General features: G+C 44.2%; 1 protein-coding gene across 1 annotated transcript in view; it reads left to right on the forward strand.

The window, feature by feature from the left end:
- Positions 1 to 22530, forward strand: part of tnk1 (tyrosine kinase, non-receptor, 1) — a 135611-nt gene extending 113081 nt beyond the window's left edge. Inside the window, exons 13-14 of the mRNA XM_084312919.1 lie at positions 11453 to 11548; positions 21959 to 22530. Coding sequence (XP_084169045.1) covers positions 11453 to 11548; positions 21959 to 22126 — 264 coding nt within the window. The 3' untranslated portion in view covers positions 22127 to 22530. The remainder of the gene's footprint in view (positions 1 to 11452; positions 11549 to 21958) is intronic.
- Positions 22531 to 25019: the final 2489 nt, after the last annotated feature.

The following is a 25019-nucleotide window of genomic DNA, read 5'->3' on the forward strand; positions in this document are numbered from 1 at the left end:
ATGATGAGCTCCCTCTGCTGAAGCCTGTTCAGCTTGACAATGATGGGCCTCGGCTCTTTGTTCACTCCAGGACTGGTCTTGCCCGCTCTGTAGGCCGACTCACATACGGGAGGGCTGGGGAGGACATCTTTCCCCAGTATTTCCTGCAGCAATTCCGGCACGGCCTCCCTCGTTGCCCTCCGGTACACCAACAATCCTGATGTTGTAGCGTCTCTCCCGGGACTGCATTTCCACAATTACCGACTGTAGTTTGGCAACTTCAGCCTGCCTAGCCAGCAGGGAGGTCTCCAGACCCGCCATCCTCTCGCCTTGTAGTGAGGCCTCTGTCATTAGCGTGGCTAGTTCGTTAGCATTAGCCGAGGAGACAGCGTGCAGCGACTCCATCTTGTCTCTCAACGGGTCGACCGCCAACCTAATTTCCTCTGACATCTCTCGATGAAGGTTATCAAAAAATTCCGCCCGCACTTTTCTTTGTGTTTCAGCGAAGCGTATCTCAAAGTCTGCATGGAGTTTGGTCATGACCGAGAGAACAGCTTCGCTTATCTCACTGATACCGGGCGACGGCGAGGTTAGACCCGGTGGCAGTTTGCCGGCTGGGGTGCTCATGGATCTGGTCTCCACCACCGACATCGCAGAAAGTTGAAAAAAGTCGACGACAGTAGTTGAAACTCGACGACTCAACAAGCAGACAAATAACAAATAAAAATAAAATAAAGACTAATGGGGAGAAAAGTATATTTCGCACGATAGAAGGGAGCTCACATGAAACACGTCTCACTCCATGATCGCCTAGCTCCGCCCCCATCTTTGTATAATACTTTAATCATATCAATGAATCCTTTTCCTAACCCAATCCTTTCTAATACTGCCCATAGATACGACCATTCCAGCCTATCAAAAGCTTTCATTGCATCCAGGAACAGCATCGCCTTGGGTGTGGTGTCGTCCTTGCTGGCATCTAGTACGTATAGTAATCGTCTTATGTTGTCAGTGATCAAACGGTTTCTTATGAAGCCAGTTTGATCCGGATGAACTAAAGACGTCATATGCTTTTGAAGTCTGATGGCTAATACCTTAGAGAACAGTTTGATATCGGTTCCGAGGAGGCTTAAGGGTCTATAACTACCGCACTCGGTGGGGTCTTTGTCTTTTTTAAGGAGGACTGTTATGAGTGCAATATTGTCGTTCTTATGAAAGTTCCCCTCCTTGACTGAGTATAAAATCATATTAAGTAATAGGGGTCCAATTATGTCCCAGCATGAGAGGTACATTTCTGGTGGGATACCGTCTCTTCCAGGAGCCCTACCACTTTGCATTTCGGATATGGCCTTCCTGAGTTCCTCTAGTGTGATTGGTGTTTCTAACTGTTTAGCGTCATCCTCTGAAAGTTTGGGGAGGTTAATTTGATTAAGATATGTGTCCATTTTGTTTTGATCGAAGGTCGTTTCTGATTTATACAAGTTGGAGTAGAATTCTTTGAATGTCGCGTTTATTTCTTTGGTGTCTGTTACAAGTCCTTGTTGTGCTTTAATGGAAGTTATATCTGCACATTTTGCGTTAACTCTTAATTGCGTAGCTAGTAGGTGACTTGGTTTGGAACCTTGAGAGTAATGCTGTTGTCTTGTGCTACGTATTTGTATTTCAGATTGTTGTCTGTAAATGGCGTTAATCTCTATTTTTAGTAAATGAACTTGAGATTCCAGTCGAGCCGAGTCGTTATATTGTAAAGAAGTAAATAATGTAGAGTAAAGCGTTTCTAATTCCTCCAGTTTTGAGCATCGATTCTTGCGTATTTTGGATGAAAAGCTATCCTTGATCATTCCCTTTACCGACATCCATAATATTCTAGGGTCCGGCACCGAGTTCACATTCTCTGGTAGGAATACTGAAAGAGCTTCTTTGAGTTGTGTAATGAATTCCTTGTTATTCAGCAGTGTTGTGTTAAAGCGCCATCTTGGGGCTCGGGATGATAGTACACCAAATGATCCTTTTAGGAGTAATAACAGTGATCTGATAATGCATTGGGTACCATCTCCACTTCATAGTTATCAAATAGTCTCGGTGTTGCGAAAACATAATCTATTCTGGAGAGTGTTTTATGTCTTGCTGATTGACAAGAGTACTTCCGGGTCGTGGGGTTGAGTGATCGCCATAGATCATTTACACCTGTATTCTTTGCCCAATCCTTTAACGCATTAGATGACTTTTTTTGTTCGTTGGAAAAGTTGGGATAAGATTTATCCAACCCAGGGTCCCAAATGGCATTAAAATCCGCACCAATTATAAATGAGTATTCTGGAAGGTCTAACATTTCCCTAGTTAGTGCAGTGTAGAAATTAGTTTCGTATAGATTTGGGGCATATGCCGCTACCAACGCTATTTTCCTATTCTTGTGTATAATCTTAGCTATGGTTATCCGACCATCTGCATCAGACCATACTCCCTTCAATTCAATATTCAATTTCCGTTTCACGACTATAGCAACTCCACGGGTTCTCGTTCCAAAGGAAGAGTGACTAATGTTATGGTATGTGTTGTCCGCTAACGTAGCTTCGTCTCCCACTAAAATGTGCGTTTCGCTTAAGAGAGCCACATCAACCTGTTTGTTTTTCATCAATGTGAGCACGCTTTTGCGTTTATGTTGATTATTTATTCCCCCAGTGTTCCAGATCATTATATTCAAACTAGCCATAATCCATACATATTGATTTGTATTTGTTGGTAATATTTCTGGAGTGCGAATTCACAATGGATTTACATCCCACTGTTGAGGTCCCGTTGAGAGCCGAGCATAAAAACATACATATATACAAAAAAAAAACTGATCCCCCCTCCCTTACAGAGTCGTACAAGGTACCTATTTGATACCTCCTTCGCGTACAACTTCTTCCTTTCCTGCACCTCCGGTCTGCCCAGAATGAGCAATTTATCCTAAGCTTTCCTATGTATACCATAGGATCTATACTTTTAATTCTAATTTAATAGAATGTCACCTGTGACCAAACTTCTCTCCCGTTAATGTAATTATAACAGAATGAAAATTATACCTCAATTGGTATACTCATTTAAACCTATTTTTTTCTTTTTTTTAAACCTATTAAGTCAAGTCAAGAGTTTTATTTGTCACGGCATACAAGTATACAATGAAATGCGGGTGGTCTTGCCCGCAACGATGTGCAATACAGTAGTACAACATATAATGGAATCCAATAAACAACATTGTGCAATAAACAGGTAACATAGTGGGACATCACGGTATTTGTACATAATTAACATTTATTGGTTAGAACATTTCAGAATAAAGAAATAAAGAATAAGAAATAATGATGTTTAGAGTTAGATATCGAAAACCCATATAATCCGGGAATATCTACTTAAATTTTAATTTTTTTTTAATTACCTTTGCATTTTTACACATCTAAACGACAAGGAGATTTTATTTTAAAATACTTGTATGCAGATCGTCCCCCGTCATGCGTGATAATTAATCTGTTATGGTGGTCGTTGTTCTTCACGTCTATTTCATGACCAAGTCTCATATCGTTGTTTCACAGGGCCATCATTGAAAAAGGTATTGTATTCCAGAGTGCTGTCAGCTGCTCGTGACTTGCAGATTGATGTTTTAGTGTTCCAGTACATTCCTCGTGCCTTAGAACAATAACAATCCAGTGTATTCCAGAATATTCCGTTATGACTCATAGCCTTCAAGTAAGAAAAATAGAATAGAGAATTCTAGAATGTTCCAAAATGGTCGGTATCAAATCATGATCTGCATATTACCATGCATCTATTTATATATGGTGTTTAGCGTTTTATATCAAATTACTTATTTCTCAATGTTGTCAAAAGCTTGTATGTTGCCGTTTTTGATGTCCATGCAATTGTAGAGTTATCCATGAAAGATGAATCTTGTCATCCACTTTTTATATTCTTCACGTAATCTTCTGCCGCCTCAAGCGAACGTAGCGCGAATCTCTTTCCTTCTCCCTCAACTATGGAAAGGATAGCTGGATACCGTAAGACGGGGTGGAGACCATTCTCATATAGCCGGTGTACTACACCCTTGTAGTGGGCTCGCAGAGTTATGGCTTCCTTGCACATGTCTTCATAAAACCACACTTTCTTCCCTTTGTACATCAGTTTTCCCCATTTCTTGCGTGATTCCCTGATGATCGTGTCTCTTGTTGCAGTTTCCCGTAGACTAGCAATTATCACTCTTTCCTTGTTGTTGTTGTTGTTGTAGTTTTCAGTCCCAATTCTGTAGCATTTGTCCACTATCGGTTCTGTAGATAGGATTTCAGAACCTAGGATTTCGACTAGCACTGCAGCAAACTTGTCATCTGTGCAGTTGACTGATTCATCCAAACCCACTATACGGAGGTTAAATCTGCGGGCGTGCCGTTCTATTTCTAGCAGATGGATCAAGTTTTCCTCCTTGTTGTCATGGATCAACTGCCGGAGCTGTTTGTTTTCCAGTTGCATTTCCTTCGATACTTCGGCGATAGCTTCAAATAGTTCCTTATTCTTCTCATCTTGTTTCCGTGAGTATTCGATCCCAGTATTTGCAACCGCCGTTATGCGATCGGTTTGTGCTACAACCTGTGTCTTGATTTCTTCAAGTTTAGCCTCTATGGCTATCTTAAATGCGGTAGCATTAGTCTCGGCTCTTTCCACAGCTTTAGCAATATCATTAACCTTGTCGGTTAAGATCTTCATCATAGCTGTCATCAGCGTTTTGAAGTCGGGTGACATACTCTCCATGACTGCCTCGGCTGAGGTCGTCGGAATATTGGAATCCATGCGATTGTCGGGCTTTTTGTTATCAGTAGCGTCTGCTTTTCCTTTCCCTGTGGAACGTGTCACCGCGCCGTCTACCGTTGGAGAATCTGCTTCACGTCTTTTTGAGTTATCTTTCTTTGCTGGCATGCTGTTGATATAGTTAGTTGAAGGTCTTAGTTAATATATACGTCGAGTTTTTTTTTTTTTATCCAATTTTTCTCCCATTTTTCTATATTTTTCTCCCATCCCAATTTTGTATCATCCAATTCAACCCTCCCCTGTCACGAACACTGTTTCTTGCCTCCCACAAGCCGGCTGCAATGTGGACTAAGTCATATATAGCACAAGTCCCCTCCGGTACTTGAGGTAACAGCAGTCACATCTTTTCACCTGCGCAGCTCGATCTCTCAGTGGCGAGGAGTAACGCGTGGGAGGCTCACGCTGCCCCCGACACTTCCTGATTCTACTGCGCAGGCGCACCAACCGACCTGTAGGAGTCGCTGTCCACAACGCCCGATCCCCACCCATCAGTTTCCCACCCCCTAATACGGCCAATGTGTATTAGTATGAACGACCAGCTAAACTGAAAGTAATGTGGAGCGCTGGGCTCGAACAGGCGAGCCCAGCGTCTCCGCATTCGTGGCGAGCGCCTTGCCCACTACGCCACGTAGCCGCCCATATATACGTCGAGGTTTAAACACATTAGTGTTGTATAAAGTAGGTTTTTAAGCGAAATTAACAAATTGGAGCGGAGCTTGTGACCGATGCGACCGTCACATACTGTCGTCAAACCGGAACATAAAAAAAACATTTATATTCTAGACGGTATTTTCGTATGAATGTGTGAATGAAAAAGTAAAACATTCCTACATCCTGAACGATAGATAATCGATGTTGAATGGGCCATAGTAATGTCAATTTAGCAATACAATTTAAAAAGTTATAGCCCTGCAAAGAAGGTGAACATCTCCATAGACTTACAGTACTGGTAGAGAATGGTATAAGATGCTGAAAGTGCGTGGCAGTTAATGTGTTAAGGCAGTCGCTGTTGATCTGTTTTGCCTAAAGCCATACTGGCTTTCGCTTTCGCTCAGCAGTTTGTTCTTTTCCACAAAACCGTTTAACTTATGCGAAAACAGTTTTTCAAGCACTTTCGAGAACTGTGACACTGGTCTATAGTTAGTGAAGCTGTGCTTATCTCCTACTTTGAAAAGTGGGATCACTTTTGCTACCTTCATCCTGTCTGGAAAAATACCTGTCTGAAAAGAAAGATTACAAATATAACAGAGGTTTGATTATACAATCAATTGTCTTCTTCACTATAATCATATCTATCCCATCACTGTCAATGGATGTCTTATTCTTTGACTTTGATACAATGGATATGATTTCTGCTTCACTGATATTTCCCAAAAACATAGACTGCAGTACTTTACTATCTCCTCTCCATCCTTCCTGTAATGGTTCATCTCGCTCGCTGACGTGAATAAGGCACTGGTTGTAGTCACTGCCCACAATCAACAATTCGCTCAACAACAGAGCGAGTGGAAATACTGACACTTCCTCAAACGGGTTGACGTGGTGCGGGTGCCGACAGAGAGCAGAGAATGAGCGAGCAAGGGAGAGGGAGAGAGAGATAGGGATAGGGAGATGCTCCATATCCCTCTCTCCCTCTCTCGCTCGCTCATTCTCGCGTATTCCGATCCGTGCAATAATATTCACAGGGGTATATATTCTCATTTGAAACAAGTTACCAATGCATTGCCCCGTGGGATTATGCCGCCCCAGCGGCGAAATTAATTAGTCTCCCCTTCTATCTCTCTATGTCTCTCTCTGTCTGCCAGTGCAGACTGTGGGTGACTGTCACTCAAAGCGCTTTGCGAGTATGGGCGGAGCCCAGCCCAAAACAGCTTGAAATCTTGAAGTGGAAAAATGTTGCTCTACAGTACTTGATTAGAAATACAAAACAATGCATTTTTGGGGAAAAAAACCTTACAGATGTGTTCCATAGACTCACAGGAATTGTGTAACATTGCCCAAATAGTGAAAGCAATAGCAAAACATGGGACCTTTAACTCATTCAGCGCCAGTCACGAGAAAAGTCGGGTTAACTCACCAACCGTTCAGTGCCAATCACGAGAAAACTAGGTTTTAATCGTTATTTCTTTTATTAGCTATATCCATTCATTTTTCATCCATCCAGCCTGATGTTATCATTGGGAATGGGTCTGAGCTCGCAAAAGGGCAAATACCGCCGCCTACGCCTTCCAGCCGGTATTGCACTCCATTAGAAATGGTGTAGTTTCTTTTCTGGGCCGATCTGAGCCGTGCGGGCAGGGTTTAAATACTCCGGCAGGACTAGCGTTTACAACGATACATCTGTGATGCTGCCCCCCCCCCCCCCCCCCCCCAGTGTTAATTTTGGCAGCTATTTTCATTTTAGTTTTAGTCTTAGTCATGTGTCAAGTGCTGCTTTTTAGTTTTCATCATATTTAGTCATTTTCATTTATTTTTCGTTTAGTCAGTTTTAGTCAACTAAATGTCTGAGCATTTTAGTCTTAGTCAGTTTTTGTCTCAATTTTGTCTTTTTTGTTTTCGTCTAGATTTAGTCAACGAAAACGGATGACATTTTTGTCTATTTTTAGTTAATGGAAAAAAACTTGTCAGAAATAGTCAACATGGAACATATTCTGTCGATCTGTGAATGGAGAAATAACTTAATAAGACAGTCACATTATGCGCCCAGGCTGTCTGCAATACACAGCAACACACAACAATCCATTCCACAGCAATACACAGCAATACACAGCAACACACAGCAACACACTGCAATACACTGCAATACACAGCAATACACAGCAATACACAGCAACACACTGCAATACACAGCAACACACAGCAACACACTGCAATACACAGCAACACACTGCAATACACAGCAATACACAGCAACCTACTGCAATACACAGCAACACACTGCAATACACTGCAATACACTGTAATACACAGCAACACACAGCAACACACTGCAATACACACCAACACACTGCAATACACTGCAATACACAGCAACACACTGCAATACACTGTAATACACAGCAATACAAAATTGCTCTTTTCTTTAAAGCCTTACTAAATATGAATTCATGTTCTAAATAATACCTCTTCTGTATAAAAAAAAATGCAGCTTTAAAAAAATATAGCTTTGTATCTTTTCAATGTAATGTAAATTATAACAGTAACCTCACAAAGATACGAATTAATAAAGTAACTAATAGTAGTAACTAGTAACTTAAAGTGTAATATGTGTTAATGCCACACAACGTTACGTGTGCCTTTGTTAATCATAACGTTGATGCAGTAGCGTATGGCATAGTGTTGGCTGTAACGGACATTGAGAATAACAGCAGCACTACTGCACACATTAAAATTGCGATTCTAATAGATTCTAACATTTTCAAATCGATGCAGTTGAATTGTGACCTTAGGATCTATGCATTTCGATGCATTGTCACACCCTAGGCTACTGTTAATCAATCTGTTGGTCATTAATTGTGTCCGTCTGGCTCAGTCACAGGATGTACGTTAGCTAGGTTTAAGCGTACTTATACTACGTGAGCCAACCCCGGGCCCTGTGAGCCGTCACGTGGCTAGCGTTAGCATCAGGGGGCTAGCTAGTAGCTAGCAACAGACGGGCTAATTCACCACAAATGGCTCCATGATATACTAGTCCATACAAATTCACTCAGTCATATGGTGCTAATGCATTTTTACATTTACCTGGATTTCCTTGTGGAAGGTCTTCAGATGTCGTTTGAGATTAGTGGTGTTTTTTCCCTTAATTCGATGACCACATTTCTCCCCGGGCTGAGTGGGCTCTCCTCGTGTATCACTTTTTTCAACAATGCATTCTGTAGCTCCTTCGAGCTCTATATATCTAAAGTATGCCCAGAGGTCTGGTCTTCGTTTTCTTCCAAGCCCACGGGATAATGGATCATTGTGACCCTCGGCCTCACCCTGTTGCTGTTGGCCCGCGGCCACCATTGTCTGACTGAGCTATTTGATAATGCTAGTATGCCACCTACTGGGCTTTCGACCTCTGTGCTTGTGCTGCTGTGTGAGGGAAAGAATGAACCAAAACCCACGCACTGCTTTGGCTGCAGTCACAGCCGGAAACGGAAATACTGAAATAATAATGAATTATTCGAAAAGTTATAATTATTTTGTCTTGTCTTGTTTTAGTCAACAATATCAACATACATCAAGAGAAATTTCGTCCTGGTTTTTGTAAATTACATTTTTGTGTCCTCAGTTGTGGTCAACGTTATTTAATTAACTATTTAGTCACGTTAGCGTCACATGGTCTTCAATAACGTGACGTCACGTCTCGTTGTCGTCATGAAAAAAACCTTCGTTGGCGAAGATATTTCGTCATAATTTTCGTTGACAAAATTAACACTGCCCCCTGGTGCCCCGCCCCCTGGCGCTGAATGAGTTAACACAATGTGTGCCATAAACGAGTTAACTCGTTATTGGCCGCCATGCGTTGAGCGCCAGAAACGAGTTAACTAGTTTTTTGGATCGTTATTTCGTTTATTCGCTATATCTATTCATAATTCATAGCTGCAGCCTCTGGTATCCCCTTCAGAGCCTGTCTGAGCTGGCAGACGGTCAACACCGCCCTCTACTGCCAGGCGGTATTGCGTTGAGTATTGCATCTCATTGCGATCTGACCCGGGCGGGCGGGGTTTAAATACTCAGGCAAGCCAGTTCTATACAGCGATGGCATCGAACAGTAACTCCGCCCGCCCGTCATTGTGAAACGTCGGTAGTGTGGTGCGGACCTCCATGAGCATTATTTGGAATTGCGATCAGATATTTGGATTATCTCTTTTCTTTCTCTTACATCAGATACAAGGTAAGAATATTATATATGAATTTGATCGTTGATCTGACATTTATTTCTACCCCGATCACAGCTATCTGTGTGGACCGTGTATGGCTGTTTACCGTTGGGTAGGAGTAGGGAGGCGGGGCGAGCGCCCCGCTATGACGGTCATTTATGTATGTATGGACGAGGAGACATACTAATGATAATCTAGCGTTGATTTCAGGATTATTAGATAATCAGCCGAAAAATTACAACGTGATGACTGGATTACAGTAAAAATGCCTTTTTCTCGCCTTTTTCCTGGAATTACTAAAAAACACTCAAACCATACTCTATTCAAAACGGTATAAAATGGAAATGTACGGATGAAAAAACAATCTCTCTCGGGCATGTTGACTAGAAGCAACTCACTGAGACTCGACTGCGTTATTAGACTCAGATATAATATAAGATATATTTTAAGCACTCGCAAATGTCACAGTCTAAAACTATATCCATTGAATAAAGACCTGGCGATGAATGGGGTATCAGCGCCCCCTGCTGCTGGCGGTCAATGTGTTAATAAACATACAGAAACAGTAGCATGTGCATCTTTTAGATCAATTAGGCTATGAAAATTAGGCTGCCTCTAAATATAAAGATTTATTAAATAAGAATGGTTTGCTTCACTAAAACATTATAGAAATGATATATATATGGGCAGCCGGGTAGCACAGCGGACTAAGCGTCTGTCTACCACCGCAGAGACACTGGTATCGAATCCGGCTGTCAGCGGTGCCTCCGGCTTCGCCGGTCATCATACTGGCACAATTGCCGGTGTCAGCAGGAGGGAAGCCGGTGGGTGGTAATCTGGTCGTTGTAAACAGCGACTCCTACAGGTCGGTCGGGGTGCCTGCACAGCGAGGGAGGGAAATGGTGGAGGTAGTGTGACCTCCCACGCGTTACACTTCACCAATGAGAGTTCTCGCTGCCAGGTGAAAAGAGGCTGCTGGCTGTCTCCTATGTATCGGAGGAAGCATGTGATAGACTTCAGGGCTCCCTAGACCTACCAGTGGGGGGCACATGCGTGCAACAACCAGGAAGGGGAGGGGGGAATTGGCATAACGACTAAATTGAGATGGGAGTAAAATGCAGAAAAACAGGAGGAGAAAAAGTGGATAAAAAAAAGAAATTATATATATATTTTTCGACTGACATGAAAATCGAATGTGGAGCGGTCAGGTGGCGTAGCGGAGATTGCGCTCGTCACCCATGCAAGAGGCTGCGGTCTCGACTCCCGGAGTCAGCATTGCTTGAGGCTTGGGGCTTGGGCTGATCGTCATACTAACTCGTTTGGCTGGGTTAGGGGGAGGGCAAGTCATGGGTGGTAATCTGGCGTTGTGGACAGCGGCGCCTACAGGTCAGGTCTGGGCGCTTGCTCAGCGGAGGCAGGACTTGATGAAGGCAGCGTGACGTCCCACGCGTTTCACTTCCTCGCTGCCAGGTGAAAAAAGAGTCACTGGCTGTCGCCGCGCGTGTCGGAGGAAGCGTGCGGATGACTTCAGGGTTCCCTTGTACCGACCAGTAGGAGAACATGCGCACAACAACCAGGTAGGGGAGGGGGGGAATTGGCACAACGACTAAATTGGGATGGGGAGAAAACAGAAAAATCGGAGAAAGGGACGATTAAAAAGAAAAAAAACGAAAAAATATCGAATGTGGAGACTGGAAATTCGACCTCATCCCTAATATACATACTGGAGATAAATCCCTGTTCTCTGTTTCCCTGCTCTCTCCGCTCAGGTGATGGAGGCGGTCCACGGAGTCACCATCGAGGAGGTCCGGAACGCCCTGCGACGGAACGACTGGAACCCCATGAGGGCTGAGCAACAACTCAAGGTCAGAGAATTCATCTCTTTTAATGAACCGTTTCTGAATGTGAGACGTAGAAAGACCCGGCTCACGTGGTTTCTGTAGGTTAGAATTGCCTTTTGGGTCGAAAGTAAGAGGGAGAAAAGAAAATTTGTTTTTAAAACGTACTTACCTAGTACATTAACTCCCCATCTGCACTGCCTGTGGCCACGCTTAAAAAGATGGTCATTTTTACTGTGTTTCACGATGTTTGCAGAGCTATATCTATATTCTATATCAGTGTTTCTCAACTGGTGTGTGTGTGGGGGAAAAAAGGTAAAATTTTTTTTTTTTTTTTTTTTTTTGCACTACCTATCTTTGAAAGTGGCTTCTCAGCTCTGGTCCAGCTGAAGACAAATCAGAGGAACAGATTGGACATTGAGCATGACATCAGAGTTGCTTTGTCTACCATCACCCCAGACTTTGAGACTCTTGTCAGGAGCAAACAACATCTGCAGTTATCCCATTAGTTCCCTGGGATGTTAACACTTTGGCTGCCATGGGTTAAATTCATTATCAACCGTAGGTTGCCGGCTCTATTTGTCTATAGAGAAAGTCCCCTTCTTTGCAGGGCTATAACTTTTTAAATTCTATTGCTACATTGCCATTATTAGGGCCCATTCAAAGTCCTATATGTATTGTTCATTGTGTAGCAACGTTAAACTTTTTCATTCACATATTCATAGTAAAGTATGGTCTAATGTATAAGTATGTTTTCATCTCTTTCTGCAGCTTTCTCCAGAACGTGATCTATAGCCCCAAATACATTATATTGATGATGCAATACAGTTTTATGGCAATCAGCGCAATATAAAAAATTCCAACTAGACGTACTTCTAGAAGTTACTACACGTCATCTGATGTTGACCGGATGGGCTAGGGGGCGTTTATAATTCCGTGGGCAGCGTTATACCAATCATCTAATGTGGGTCAAATGTTGATAATAGCAGTTAGTATCGAAGACGGTAACTTTACACGCTAAAACTCACCCTAGTCTCCGCGTGCCGTTGGGCGATCATCGTAGAGTAGACATTTTATCATTATGGGATGTAGATTTACCCGGTCCATCTCCAGCTTGTATAATGGTATATATGTCCAAATCATGTTGTTTATCGAGTTATTGGCAATCGATCGCTATGTAGTGTGTCGAGATCAAGTCCCGGGACCTATTAGCGAGTGCCCGGAAGTAATACGGCCGTCCAGCACAACCTCTACGGCACTTCCTGTTAAGCGATTGTGCCGATCGGCCACCAGATGGCGCTCCTGAACTGCCAGAGAGCTCAGTGGGTCCTCCTGGTGGATCTCAGGCCAGCGGAGGGGACATATGAATCCGATCCCAGATTTTTGAAATATTGATATTAAAGACGCTGTAAGGCGTCTTCGGCAACTTGAGCATAGCCGGGAATGACGTGTTTAGGCGTTTCCCGGCACCCAAAGTGTTAAGCTAAGAAGTCTGCTAAGAAGGATATATTATTTATTATTATTATTTTATTTCATTGTGTTTTTAGCCCTAGTTGCAAGCCCTAGTTGCAACCCCAGTTATCCCATTAGTTCCCCCAAACTTACTGTAGGTATGTTATGTTAAGCTAAGAAGTCTGCTAAGAAGCATAATTATTTATTATTATTATTATTATTATTATTATTATTATTATTATTATTATTATTATTATTATTATTATTATTATTATTATTATTATTATTATTATTATTATTATTATTATTATTATTATTATTAATTTCATTGGGTTTTTAGCCCTAGTTGCACTTTTGTTGCACTTTTTTGTGTTTATTTCATGTTTTTAACAGTGCATGAAAGATTGCGTATTACTGCAAAAGATTTGGGTCGCGATTTAATGACTACGGAAAATGTTGGGTCCCGAGGCTAGACCAGTTGAGAACCACTGTTCTATATTATAGCTATGGAGACAATACTATGGCTCATTTGACAGTCACTATCACGCATCCAACATGTTAAAAAGATGTATACGTTTGCGTGTTATCCCGTGGTGAATATTGTATAGTTTCAGAGTGATCCGGGCTAATCTGAGTTATGTAGCGCTATGTGCATTTAGCGAAAGTCGTTAGCGTTGCTCACCTGGACACGATACTATTTCCAAATCAAAGGTATATAATAGATATTATAGTATGTGACATATGATCGTTACGATCGATGTGAAATCATTGTAGGATCAAAGTAGGATTGACTTCATATACTCCTTAACTTTGCTAGGAGGTATTCCAAAATGAATATTCCAATTGTCTGATCGCGATTTCTAGTATTGATGTCAGGTCCCTGACATGAAATGGGACAAACTATGCATCAAGTGTGCTGGACGCGTTCCAAGTGGCTCGAATGAAGCATTTCACTTGCCCGGGTCCCATTCTCCACCCGGACCATATAAAATGTAACACACAGTGTGAAATAAGGTTTCAAAGGGTAGGCGAAATTGCCATATAGCAGGATTCGGTCGGCCGGCATTGCAATCTCGAGGTCTCAGAATGAGTCCCAATGATACACGAGGTCTGTGAGACTGTATAGAATATGAAAATCGAATAAAAGAAAAAACAATGAAAACCCGAGATTTTTCGCATGGCGGCAAAACCAGAGAAATGTTAACTCATTGACCGACAAACCCGAGATAAATCGGGTTTCGCCGCCAACGGTTGAGCGCCATACCAGAGAATTCTCGGGTTTTGATCCTTTGATCTTTTTCCTTTGATCCCCGTTCTAAACACTCGGCCGGAGTTCCCTGAGTCTCCCTGGCACAGCTGCCTACGTTGGAATTGCAATGTTGTACTCAGCACTACTGGTAAAACGTAAAAAAATATATATATTCGGCTCCATCTATAGTCTGGCCCGAGCAGATGAAGAAGACGGATGAGGGTCACCTAACGTTATATGTATTGATCCTGTTCTGATTCAAGACACTTTTGGACTCAAAGTGAGAAATGGAGTACCTCTAAAACAAAGGTAACGTCTATTTTATGTGTACTTTACCAAAACTTTGTATAATTGCAGCGTCGGATAAATGAACCCCTCCCCCCTCGGCTTTGTGAAGAAACAAGGTCATGTGTTTACCTTTGACTTGGCAATAATATAGGTTTCAAGCGAGCAGCCGCTGAAAGGAAATTGAAAGGAAATTCTTTCACAGGCCTCCTCCTATAATGTAAACTGAGTTATTTTAGTTGAAAGAAGCGGTGAGACACAATTGCGTCTGGAGTCAAGGTTTTTTATCTCAAAGTACACGGAGAACACAACAAGGACAAATCTCAATCCGGACCACCTGCTTGACTTCAGAAAACCGCAGAATGGCCTCGACGACAGACAACGACAAACTTTTATACAGTAGCACGTAGACACACCTTTTTCCTGACTTGATGATTGATAGTTGTCGCGTCATAGTTTGAGGACAAAGAACTTTAGGCGGGAAGTGGAGTAGAAGGAGGGGCCGTTTTCAGTACAGGCTTTCCAGTAAGGGTGGGGGCTGAACGATAAGTGTTCTCTTGGGTCCCCCCCATTTGGACGGTTGTGTCTCTGTGTGTAGATAGTTGTGTATGCGTTTGAACTTAGTGTGTGCGGGACTAGGCTTGAGGTCATGTCCTCACTCTAGTAATTTGTATTTAACTATGACACTTTGTGATACTTAAGCAAGGCAGTCCATACATTTATGCTGTCCATAAATCCTATGTGTGTTTATCTGTGTGTATGTTTGTGTATAAGTGTGTGTGAAACGAACTTTCTATCAGTGTGTGTGTATATGGGTGCGTGCATGTGAGCCGGCCAGTCGTCAGACGCAAGCAGCAATATGAGATCTGCTCGTGGGTGCATGTGTGGGGAGAGGGGTCCGGGGCCAAAAGGTCGGCAGGTCGGCAGGTCAAACCAAGCTGTGTGTAAAACAGACTTGGCCAGACAGCCTGCACCACGAGTAAGTAGGTCAAACCAAATTAGAGTTGGCTTGGCCTGCAGAGTAAGTAGGTCAAACCAAAATGCGGGAGAGGAGAGAACAAACTCATCGAATGGGATATTAATTGATTGTTGATATCCTTTCAGTCCCCCTTTTGTCATAATACATAATTTATGACACAACCATCAACCATCAAACACAAGCATGGATGACCACCAATACTATCATCAATACAGTGTAGGTGTGGGAGTCCCGCAGAACGAAACAGAGTCCTAGCAAAACCCCCTCGCATGTTGGAGATCTCAGAGTCCTTGATCCCTGCACAGTCAGTGGGTAGAGGGAGACGAGGGAGGCGATGTCCTCCGAGACGACTGCCTCCATCTCGCCAGTAGAGTCCAGTGTCGTCAGGGCCGTAGATGGGCAGGCCATAGAACAAAACCGTGAAATACTAATAACAATTATATAACCCAGGAAACTAACATGAGGATACAGTCATCAAGATTCATTGTAACTTTATAGAGGAATGAAAACAAAAAAATAACCTAACAATAAACACGTCGATTTAACATTAACCAGGATCTGTAAAATATGGAAATGATGCTTGACACTCTCGCACAATGTACATGTTTGAAATACTATTTAAGACAGTCCAGTTTGCACAATATCAATCATATTTTAAGACAGTCCAGTCACATTCTGCACAATTTCAATCATATTTTAAGACAGTCCAGTATGCACATTCTGCACAATTTCAATCATATTTTAAAACAGTCCAGTATGCACATTCTGCACAATTTCAATCAATGTAGACCCCCTCATTTTCAGTTGCTGATTCCACTCATCCCCACTCTTGAGACTGTGAAAACACCAGTCTCAACTCAGTCCACAGCAGTCCACAGCAGTCCACCGCAGGCCATCAGGTAGAGAGAGCGCCGAACGACACTCCATCCTAGTCAGTCAGCCATCACCTCAACCCCCAGAGGACACTGCATCACACTGAATTTCAGGCCGAAGTCCTGTTGCCGGCCCCTCCCCCTCAATTCGGCACCAGCCTTACATTTTCAGGCGACCATCGAGCGACAGCTCGTGATATCGTCCGGGGTTTCCCGAACCCACCTTAAGGCATTTTCACCCCAAGATCAGTTCCGTCACCACCGGCAGAGGTATGGAGAGGAGAAGGGCCCCGATACGGTTCTCAGCATGACCACAGCGTCCCCAAGGAAGCAGACGACAGCTGACCGCTCCCCCATCGTGTCCACCCACTCAGCTGGTCGCTCAGCCACTCCCCAACCCGACAGCCTGTGGAAGAAACAAAGCACACAGAACACCACAGCTTACACAGCAGAACAACACCCTGTATGAGAAACCCATCGATTGATTGAAACACATACAAAATGTGCAAAAGAACCACTCAACTTTCAGACTGCAATCACTGGCTCATCTGCGTCACGCTCCGTGCTCATCATCACCCATCTCACAAATGAAAGAGAGGACCACATCAGAAATACATACTCCAACAAAACATATAGTAAAAACCAAATCAAAACCAAACAAAACACACATTGTCCTATATCAGTGCATTCCTAACACAGATCTAATCTATTGAGCATACAGTAGTCCAATGAGTATACAGTATTCCAACAAGTACACAGTATCCTAATGAGTATACAGTATCCTAATGAGTATACAGTATCCTAATGAGTTATACAGTATCCTAATGAGTATACAGCATCCTAATGAGTATACAGCATTCTACTGACCAGGCTAGCCCCAGGGGTATATTCCAGCGTCCAAGCTGGGTGGTCCACGGCCTCTCAGAGGAGAGCAGGGGAAAAAAAGGAAAAAACAAGCACCAACATTCTGTCCCCATAGAAACATGCAGTTATTGGACTCTATCACCACCCACTCAGTCAAAAAATTTAAGGAAATAGGAACCAACTCAAAACCAAACATAACATTCACGCACATGTACTAGGTGGAACATACATGCATAATCACGCATGCATTTAGTATCGCATAGACAAACAAACATATTAGTGGCTATTCTCCCTGTCTGCTATTACTCCCCCTTAGGCCCAGGAGAGAGAGAACACGAGAGGTCAATGGGGATCGAGGGGGGGAAACGTAATCACCCTTCCCTTCCCATTTCGCAACATACCTTCCTTAAGGAAAGCCACGTCTCGGCTTGACATTGACACAAAGCTCTCTGCGCCTATTGATTGTAGCCGAGCTATAACGCCAGACCTAGACGTAAGGCCTATAGCCCCCAGTGGGGCCATTGGGTGTTCGGCCATCGGGTGTACGGCCATCGGGTGTACGCGTCGATTAGTCCCTTCGGCACTGCTACCAGAAGCCGTTGGAATGCCCGGGGGAATCTCCATAGCCACTTTTAACTTCTCCCAGAAAACAGGAGCAGCTAGCTAAAAATGCCTCAGCTTCCTCTTCCCACCTGGGACAGCTGTGTCCTCTGTGCTGAGTCTGAGAAGGGAGAGAGAGAGAGGAAGAGAAAGAGAGAGAGCTTGGGAGAGAGAGAGTAGTCAGGGTGAGCGTGAATGTAATAGGGAGAGGGGGCACTGGTCAGACAACGGCCACAGGTTAAGTGCCCCACTCAAAGGGGTTGTGCACGCCTCTCGCGCCCCCCCCCCTCTCACTCCGCGCCGGTTCTCCCTGTCGGGCAGGTAGGTACGGAGCCCTGTAGGGACATTCTCGGGACCAATGACCAGGCATGCCACACGAGAAACAATTTCCTGACCCCGGCTCATCAGGTGGGTAGGGGGTAGATGGACAGGGGCCTTCCCCGGACCACTGACCACACAAGAAACAGTCTCCTGATCCAGATGGGGGGTACCCCCGCGGTTCATCACCCCGCCCCCCCAGTACGCTCTCTGCCCATTTAACAAATCGTTTACTCGCCTTCATCCTTTCTCTCTTGACTACCATGTCAACCCATCTTGAATGTGTGGCTGCCATTACCTGGCCTATGCTACCCGGCCCACAGGTTTCCCACCTTTGTATAATTCGTTCAGTCATTTTTCTTGAAGCGGGAGAGAGAGAGAAAAGAGAGAAGGAGAGAGAGAAGTAAGAGAGAGAGAGATAGATTGAGAGAGAGGTAGACGGAGAGAGATAGAGTGAAAGAGTGAGTGAGTTAGTCTGAGAGAGAGAGACAGAAAGAGGGAATGGGGAGCTTAGCTAGGGTGCGAGTTACCGTGAGAGAGAGGGAGAAGAGAGAGAGAGAACGAGAGAGAGAGAGGGAGAGGGAGAGCGGGAGAGAGAGAAAGAGAAAGAGAGAGAGATGGTTAGAGAGAGCGAGAATGAGAGAGAGAGAGAGAGAGGGGAGAGAGAGAGCTAGAGACAGAGAGAGAGGGGCAGAGAGAAAAACGCTCTGTGCCACAAGCACTTCCCAGTTAAGTATCGAGTTTCACTCCTCAGGTCAAAGGTCAATCCTAGCCCTGTTTAGAAAGAGGCAGGGGGGTTTTAGAGAAGGAGAGAGAGAGAGTGTGAGAGAGAGAAGGAACGAGAGAGAGAGTGAGAAAGAAAAAAGGGAGCGAGAGAGAGAGAGAGAGAAGGAGAGAGAGAGAGAGAACGAGAGAGAGAGAGAAAGGGAGCGAGAGAGAGAGAGAAGGAGAGGGAGGGAGAGAGAGAGCGAGTGGGGGAGAGAGAGAATCAGTACAAGACAAGACACACTGAATGGGTCCTGTGAAAAACGTGTGTGGTAACAGGTAAATGGGGGCTGTGAGAGAGAGAGCGGGAGAAGAGAGAGAGAGAACGAGAGAGAGAGACAGAGAGAGAGAGAGAGAGAGAGAGCAGGGGAGGGGGAGAGTGAGAGAGAGAAAAAGAACAAAAGAGAGAGAACGAGAGAGAGAGAGAGAGAGAAGGAGAAGGGAGAGCGGGAGAGAGAGAAAGAGAGAGAGATGGTTAGAGAGAGAGAGCTAGATTCACCCAGACCAAGCTGGAACAATGCGCTGGCTTCAGCACCACGACGGAGGGAACAGCTCCGCACCACGGCGCACGTCTCCTCCGTGGCACAGGAAGACTGAGAGAGAGAGAGAGAGAGCAGATGGCTTCCTCTCTCATTGCATCAGTCCAAACTAAAATAGTAGAAGCGCTAATATAGTCTAGGAATATTGACAACCAGCATCAACCAAACTAGGAACAACATAACGCATTGGTTTCGTATTCCGTGACGAATATTCAATTACCCACTTGACTCGACTGGAGACACATGGCTTTACCCATCATATGGAACTTCATACATTTGTTACACATTATTAATACAACACACATATCAGCAACCATGAATAACTTTTTCGTACCACTTTCCTTCTAACTAATTGTGACCGTGACGACGGGGGCCACGTTGGAAATGCGTTATTTTACCAATAATCCATCCACCCCATATAGCGACCTCGTACCACGTCCCCTTTGAACGGTGCTATTTTAATCCATAAACCACCAATATATAGCTTCCCCGTACCACGTTTCTTGGAACGGTGCTATTTTAATCCATGACCACGATAGCTATCTCTCCACGCAACATGGCCGTGCCGACGAGGGTCATGGAGAGAGAGACGCTATAAAATTCCACTGGATAAAGAAAACAAAAAATGTATGAACTTCCACCTCGATCGCACAGCCAAGTGCCTCGTGTTCTAGAGACAATATTCATATCATCACAGATCTCAACAGACGCAGGTACATCCTCTTCAACATGACAATACAATTCTAAATTTAGAATGGCCAATTGCTGAAAATGATTAACGGTTTTCTGCTTACCCTGTTGTCATTTGAAGAAAAAGCACCGGCACTCGTTTCGACCTGGACCAATGCACTCAACCGTTACGACTCGTCAGTCAGTCCCGGGACGAAATGCAAAATGGACAAGAAGACAAAACCAAAAAATAAAAAATACAGATTACGATCTACTCATCCTGTGTTCTCACCCCAGACAAAAAATCATACATTTGGAATATTCAATTTTGCAGATAGTTCAATTAAATAGGTTGTCTGCTCACCTTTTCAATTTTTAGCACTTGTTTTGTCACTGACGACGAGACACCGGTGTCTGGGGCTCCAGACGGCAACTGGTTCACCGCGATCAATCAATCCCAGCTGGGGCCTCCAATTGAAAGGAAATTGAAAGGAAATTCTTTCACAGGCCTCCTCCTATAATGTAAACTGAGTTATTTTAGTTGAAAGAAGCGGTGAGACACAATTGAGTCTGGAGTCAAGGTTTTTTATCTCAAAGTACACGGAGAACACAACAAGGACAAATCTCAATCCGGACCACCTGCTTGACTTCAGAAAACCGCAGAATGGCCTCGACGACAGACAACGACAAACTTTTATACAGTAGCACGTAGACACACCTCTTTCCTGACTTGATGATTGATAGTTGTCGCGTCATAGTTTGAGGACAAAGAACTTTAGGCAGGAAGTGGAGTAGAAGGAGGGGCCGTTTTCAGTACGGGCTTTCCAGTAAGGGTGGGGGCTGAACGATAAGTGTTCTCTTGGGTCCCCCCCATTTGGACGGTTGTGTCTCTGTGTGTAGATAGTTGTGTATGCGTTTGAACTTAGTGTGTGCGGGACTAGGCTTGAGGTCATGTCCTCACTCTAGTAATTTGTCTTTAACTATGACACTTTGTGATACTTAAGCAAGGCAGTCCATAAATTTATGCTGTCCATAAATCCTATGTGTGTTTATCTGTGTGTATGTTTGTGTGTAAGTGTGTGTGAAACGAACGTTCTATCAGTGTGTGTATATATGGGTGCGTGCATGTGAGCCGGCCAGTCGTCAGACGCAAGCAGCAATAGGAGATCTGCTCGTGGGTGCATGTGTGGGTCTGTGTGGGGAGAGGGGTCCGGGGCCAAAAGGTCGGCAGGTCAAACCAAGCTGTGTGTAAAACAGACTTGGCCAGACAGCCTGCACCACGAGTAAGTAGGTCAAACCAAATTAGAGTTGGCTTGGCCTGCAGAGTAATGCGGGAGAGGAGAGAACAAACTCATCGAATGGGATATTAATTGATGGTTGATATCCTTTCACCGCGAGATTTGCACATACGCTGCACAAAACACACTATCTCTCGATCTAGAAAACCAGCCTGGATTATTTTGAAACGGGGCAATGTTTATCTTGGGATTGTGAACGAATGAGGGTATGTAGAAACAAACTCTTTTTTACATATTGGACTATAAATAGTGTCTGTCAAATGAGCCATACTATTGTCTCCATAGCTATAATATAGAATATACAATAGCTCTGCAAAGATCGTGAAATATCATGAAAATGGCACAAAAAAAAAAAAGAAAAGCTGGCGCCAGGCAGTACAGATGGGGAAAGAGCATGGCGCTCAATGAGCTAGGTGGATGGATAGAATGGTCCATTCATTTAATATTTGCTAGAAAGCTTTTCAAATGCTTTCTCTGTTTCTGTCTCTCTCTGAAATTCTCTCTCTCTCTCTCTTTCCCTCCCTCCCTCCCTCGCTCCCTCCCTCAGTTGGGTCAGCTGTACTTGTTGAGTCTGTGCTCCAAAGAGGACTGCATGCGGATCCTCTCCAAGTACCAGTGGGACCTCCAGTCAGCCAGCCGCTACCTGATCCGCGTGACCGGAGAGAGGGAGAGGGAACGGGACCGACCCACCGTCGGCGCAGAGAGACGAGTATGAACGAGAGGGAACGGGACCGACCCACCGTCGGCGCAGAGAGACGAGTATGAACGAGAGGGAACGGGACCGACCCACCGTCGGCGCAGAGAGACGAGTATGAACGAGAGGGAACGGGACCGACCCACCGAAAGAGGAGTATGAAAGGAGTTAAAAAGATGTGTGAGGACACTACAGAGGACATGAAAACAGAAAGATGACGTGAAAAGGAATATAAAAAAAAATACTGTTTTGGACTTTGGTTTCTCACAATTATTTTGACATTTTAATGAAGATTTATCTACTACATTTTTTAGTTTTTTACAAATAGTTTTCTATGTTGATGAATTTGTATATATTGTATTAATAATGATCATTGTTAATTATGAATATCTCATTGAATAAATTGTTGAAATGTTGGAATTCAAAAAGAATTTACTGGAGTCGTCGTCTCATCAGAAGAAGGATGGTTTATTTACATAAACAAAGGTTCTCGTACAGAAGGAACAAATTGAATGTCTTTAGAGGTAAAGAACCTAAAGTTCCATATCTCTCTGTAGGTGCTATCTCTCCTACCTCCCCGCTAGCGGCCTATTTCCCATGGATAAAAGCGTCAGCTAAATGACTAAATGTAAATGTATTTCCTCGTGGTCTTTTCCCCTCCCCCAGCCTCCGAAGAGGCTGGCTCACCTCTGCTTGATGTGGTCTGTCTGCCTTCGAACACAACTTCAACTGGGCCTAGCTAAGCGATCGACACCGTCTCTTAATGAGCGGTTATCTATTCGTCTTGTCACCTAGCAACGGCCTGTCTCTCTCTCCCTGTCTACTGAACGTGAAGACTGTCTCCTCCCTGAGACGCGTTACTAAGCGACGGCAGCAGCTCGTCCGCTTTGACCCTTTGAACCTTGACCTTTTGAACCTCCCTATCTCAGGGCCAACCTCCCTCCCTCAGGGCGAGATTCCCTCACTCCCTCTCTTGAGTGAGGTTCCCTGTCCACTCCTAGGCCTTAGGATCCAGACTCTCCTGGATTGACAAACCTCAGCATCCTGCTTCCCAAAACTCTGATCACAGGAAACACTACTCGCTTACTAACTCATCCGGTTTTAGCTTATAGTGGCCTGACTGTACAGTACATTGAGCCGAACGCGGCGGCCATCATCATGGTCTTACTGCCCTGTGCGATCCGACCCACCGCTGACGCAGTCGATGGCGATCCCTGATCCCTGATCCATCGTCTAATCAGGATCCCGTAGTGGTTATTAGCCACCCAGTTAGGAACCGACGGTCTGGTCCCCACCCCACTTTGCTATGGGTATAGAAACTTTGAGCGTTTCCACCAGCCTTGCCTGTTCACAGAGGTACCCCATGCACCTCTGCTAGGTGTGGGCTGTCACCCGCCTACCACGCATTGCCAACAAGATTGACATGCGACAACTGCGCCGACTAGACGGTGCCACAGCAAGATGTTAATTCATCTTTCATTAGACATGAGGGCCTTCAGTTCCCTCTCCCCACCACTATATGAGTGATTTTAACGTGCCCTCTGAACTTTGCAATTCCGCTGCTGCCTGTTTGGGGCTATGGTTCGGGGGGCCTAATTCCCTCCCTAACCCCTGACCCAAAGAGACCTACCGCACTCTGCAAGAATGCCGACCCTGAGCTCTGTGCCTGGCTCTGTCTTATCTATTATTATGGTTTTGCTATCTCTCACAGGCCCTGCGCTTCTACAGAGAATGGAGTTAATGAATGTGAAACTGTCCTGATCAATGAAAAACACCCAAATCCTTCAGAAATAAGGTCATGGGTTGAGCTGTAGTAGGTTGAAATAACATACTGTATAGTATGTTGAAATAAGGTCATTGGTTAAGCTGTACTACTGTATGTAGTTGGTTGAAATAAGGTCATGGTGTTAGATTTGGATCAATCAGCCACTTATCACCTCTCTTCATCGTTGGCTCATGTAGTTTCTGCGTTGTGTTTATTTCTCCGACGTCTCATACCTTTTGTAATCTTTGTCATTACATAAACAAAAGCCTCAGATGTTACCCATCTCGTATTGTCCTTGAAACGTCTTTGATGGAACACTAAATTTATTATTCTATCGTCTCTTCTGCTGTTTAGTCCAATGGTGGCTGAGGCCTCATCGTTAGCCAAAACCCTTCTCCCATTAGCCGAAGCTAATGATGATGTGTCATCTCCCCTCCCCCACCAGCGAGGGTAAGAGAGGGATGAAAGTCTGATCCACGTCCGCTCGCGTCAGCTTCGTGTCTAGATCTAACTTACACCCGGAAGGAAACTCACATTTATAATATTCATCATCATCATTATCATCTCGGCATATCAATGACAGGCCCCGCCCCTCTTCTTGTTGCCATGTGACGCGCTGTCATGGGAACTGCTGTTCACCCTTCACACACATTAACGTCTGTTCTATTGATGTCAAACTCTCTCTCTGACCATTCTGCCTGCTCGCAGTCCTTATCAGTTGTTATGTGCCTCGGCATGCACACAACCTGCTCGCTGCTACCACACTGACTGCTGCTAAACACACTGACTCTCTCTGACCGCCTCCACCACCACATCTACCTCTCTGACCTGGCACCTCTAGATGCTGTCATCTCCCCCAATATATACATTATATACATTGAAAAAACCTCGACATCCTTCAATGGGTTGAGCTGTACTATGTAGTAGCTAAAACATTAGGTGTGGCCAAATCAACTGTTTGGTACATTCTGAAATGTGAGCTGGTGAGCTCAGCAACACCCCAGAAATTCAACCCCATGTACAAATATATATAGCTTCGTCTACTCTAGTCTGTACAAAGTGCAATACTCTATACTAAGTCGTATTCTACCCTGGTAAAAATAAACGTATTATCAATACATAAATATGCGTATATACAAATATGATTTA

This window comes from Notolepis coatsorum, assembly GCF_963971535.1.
Source record: "Notolepis coatsorum genome assembly, chromosome: 4".
NCBI lineage: Eukaryota > Metazoa > Chordata > Actinopteri > Aulopiformes > Paralepididae > Notolepis > Notolepis coatsorum.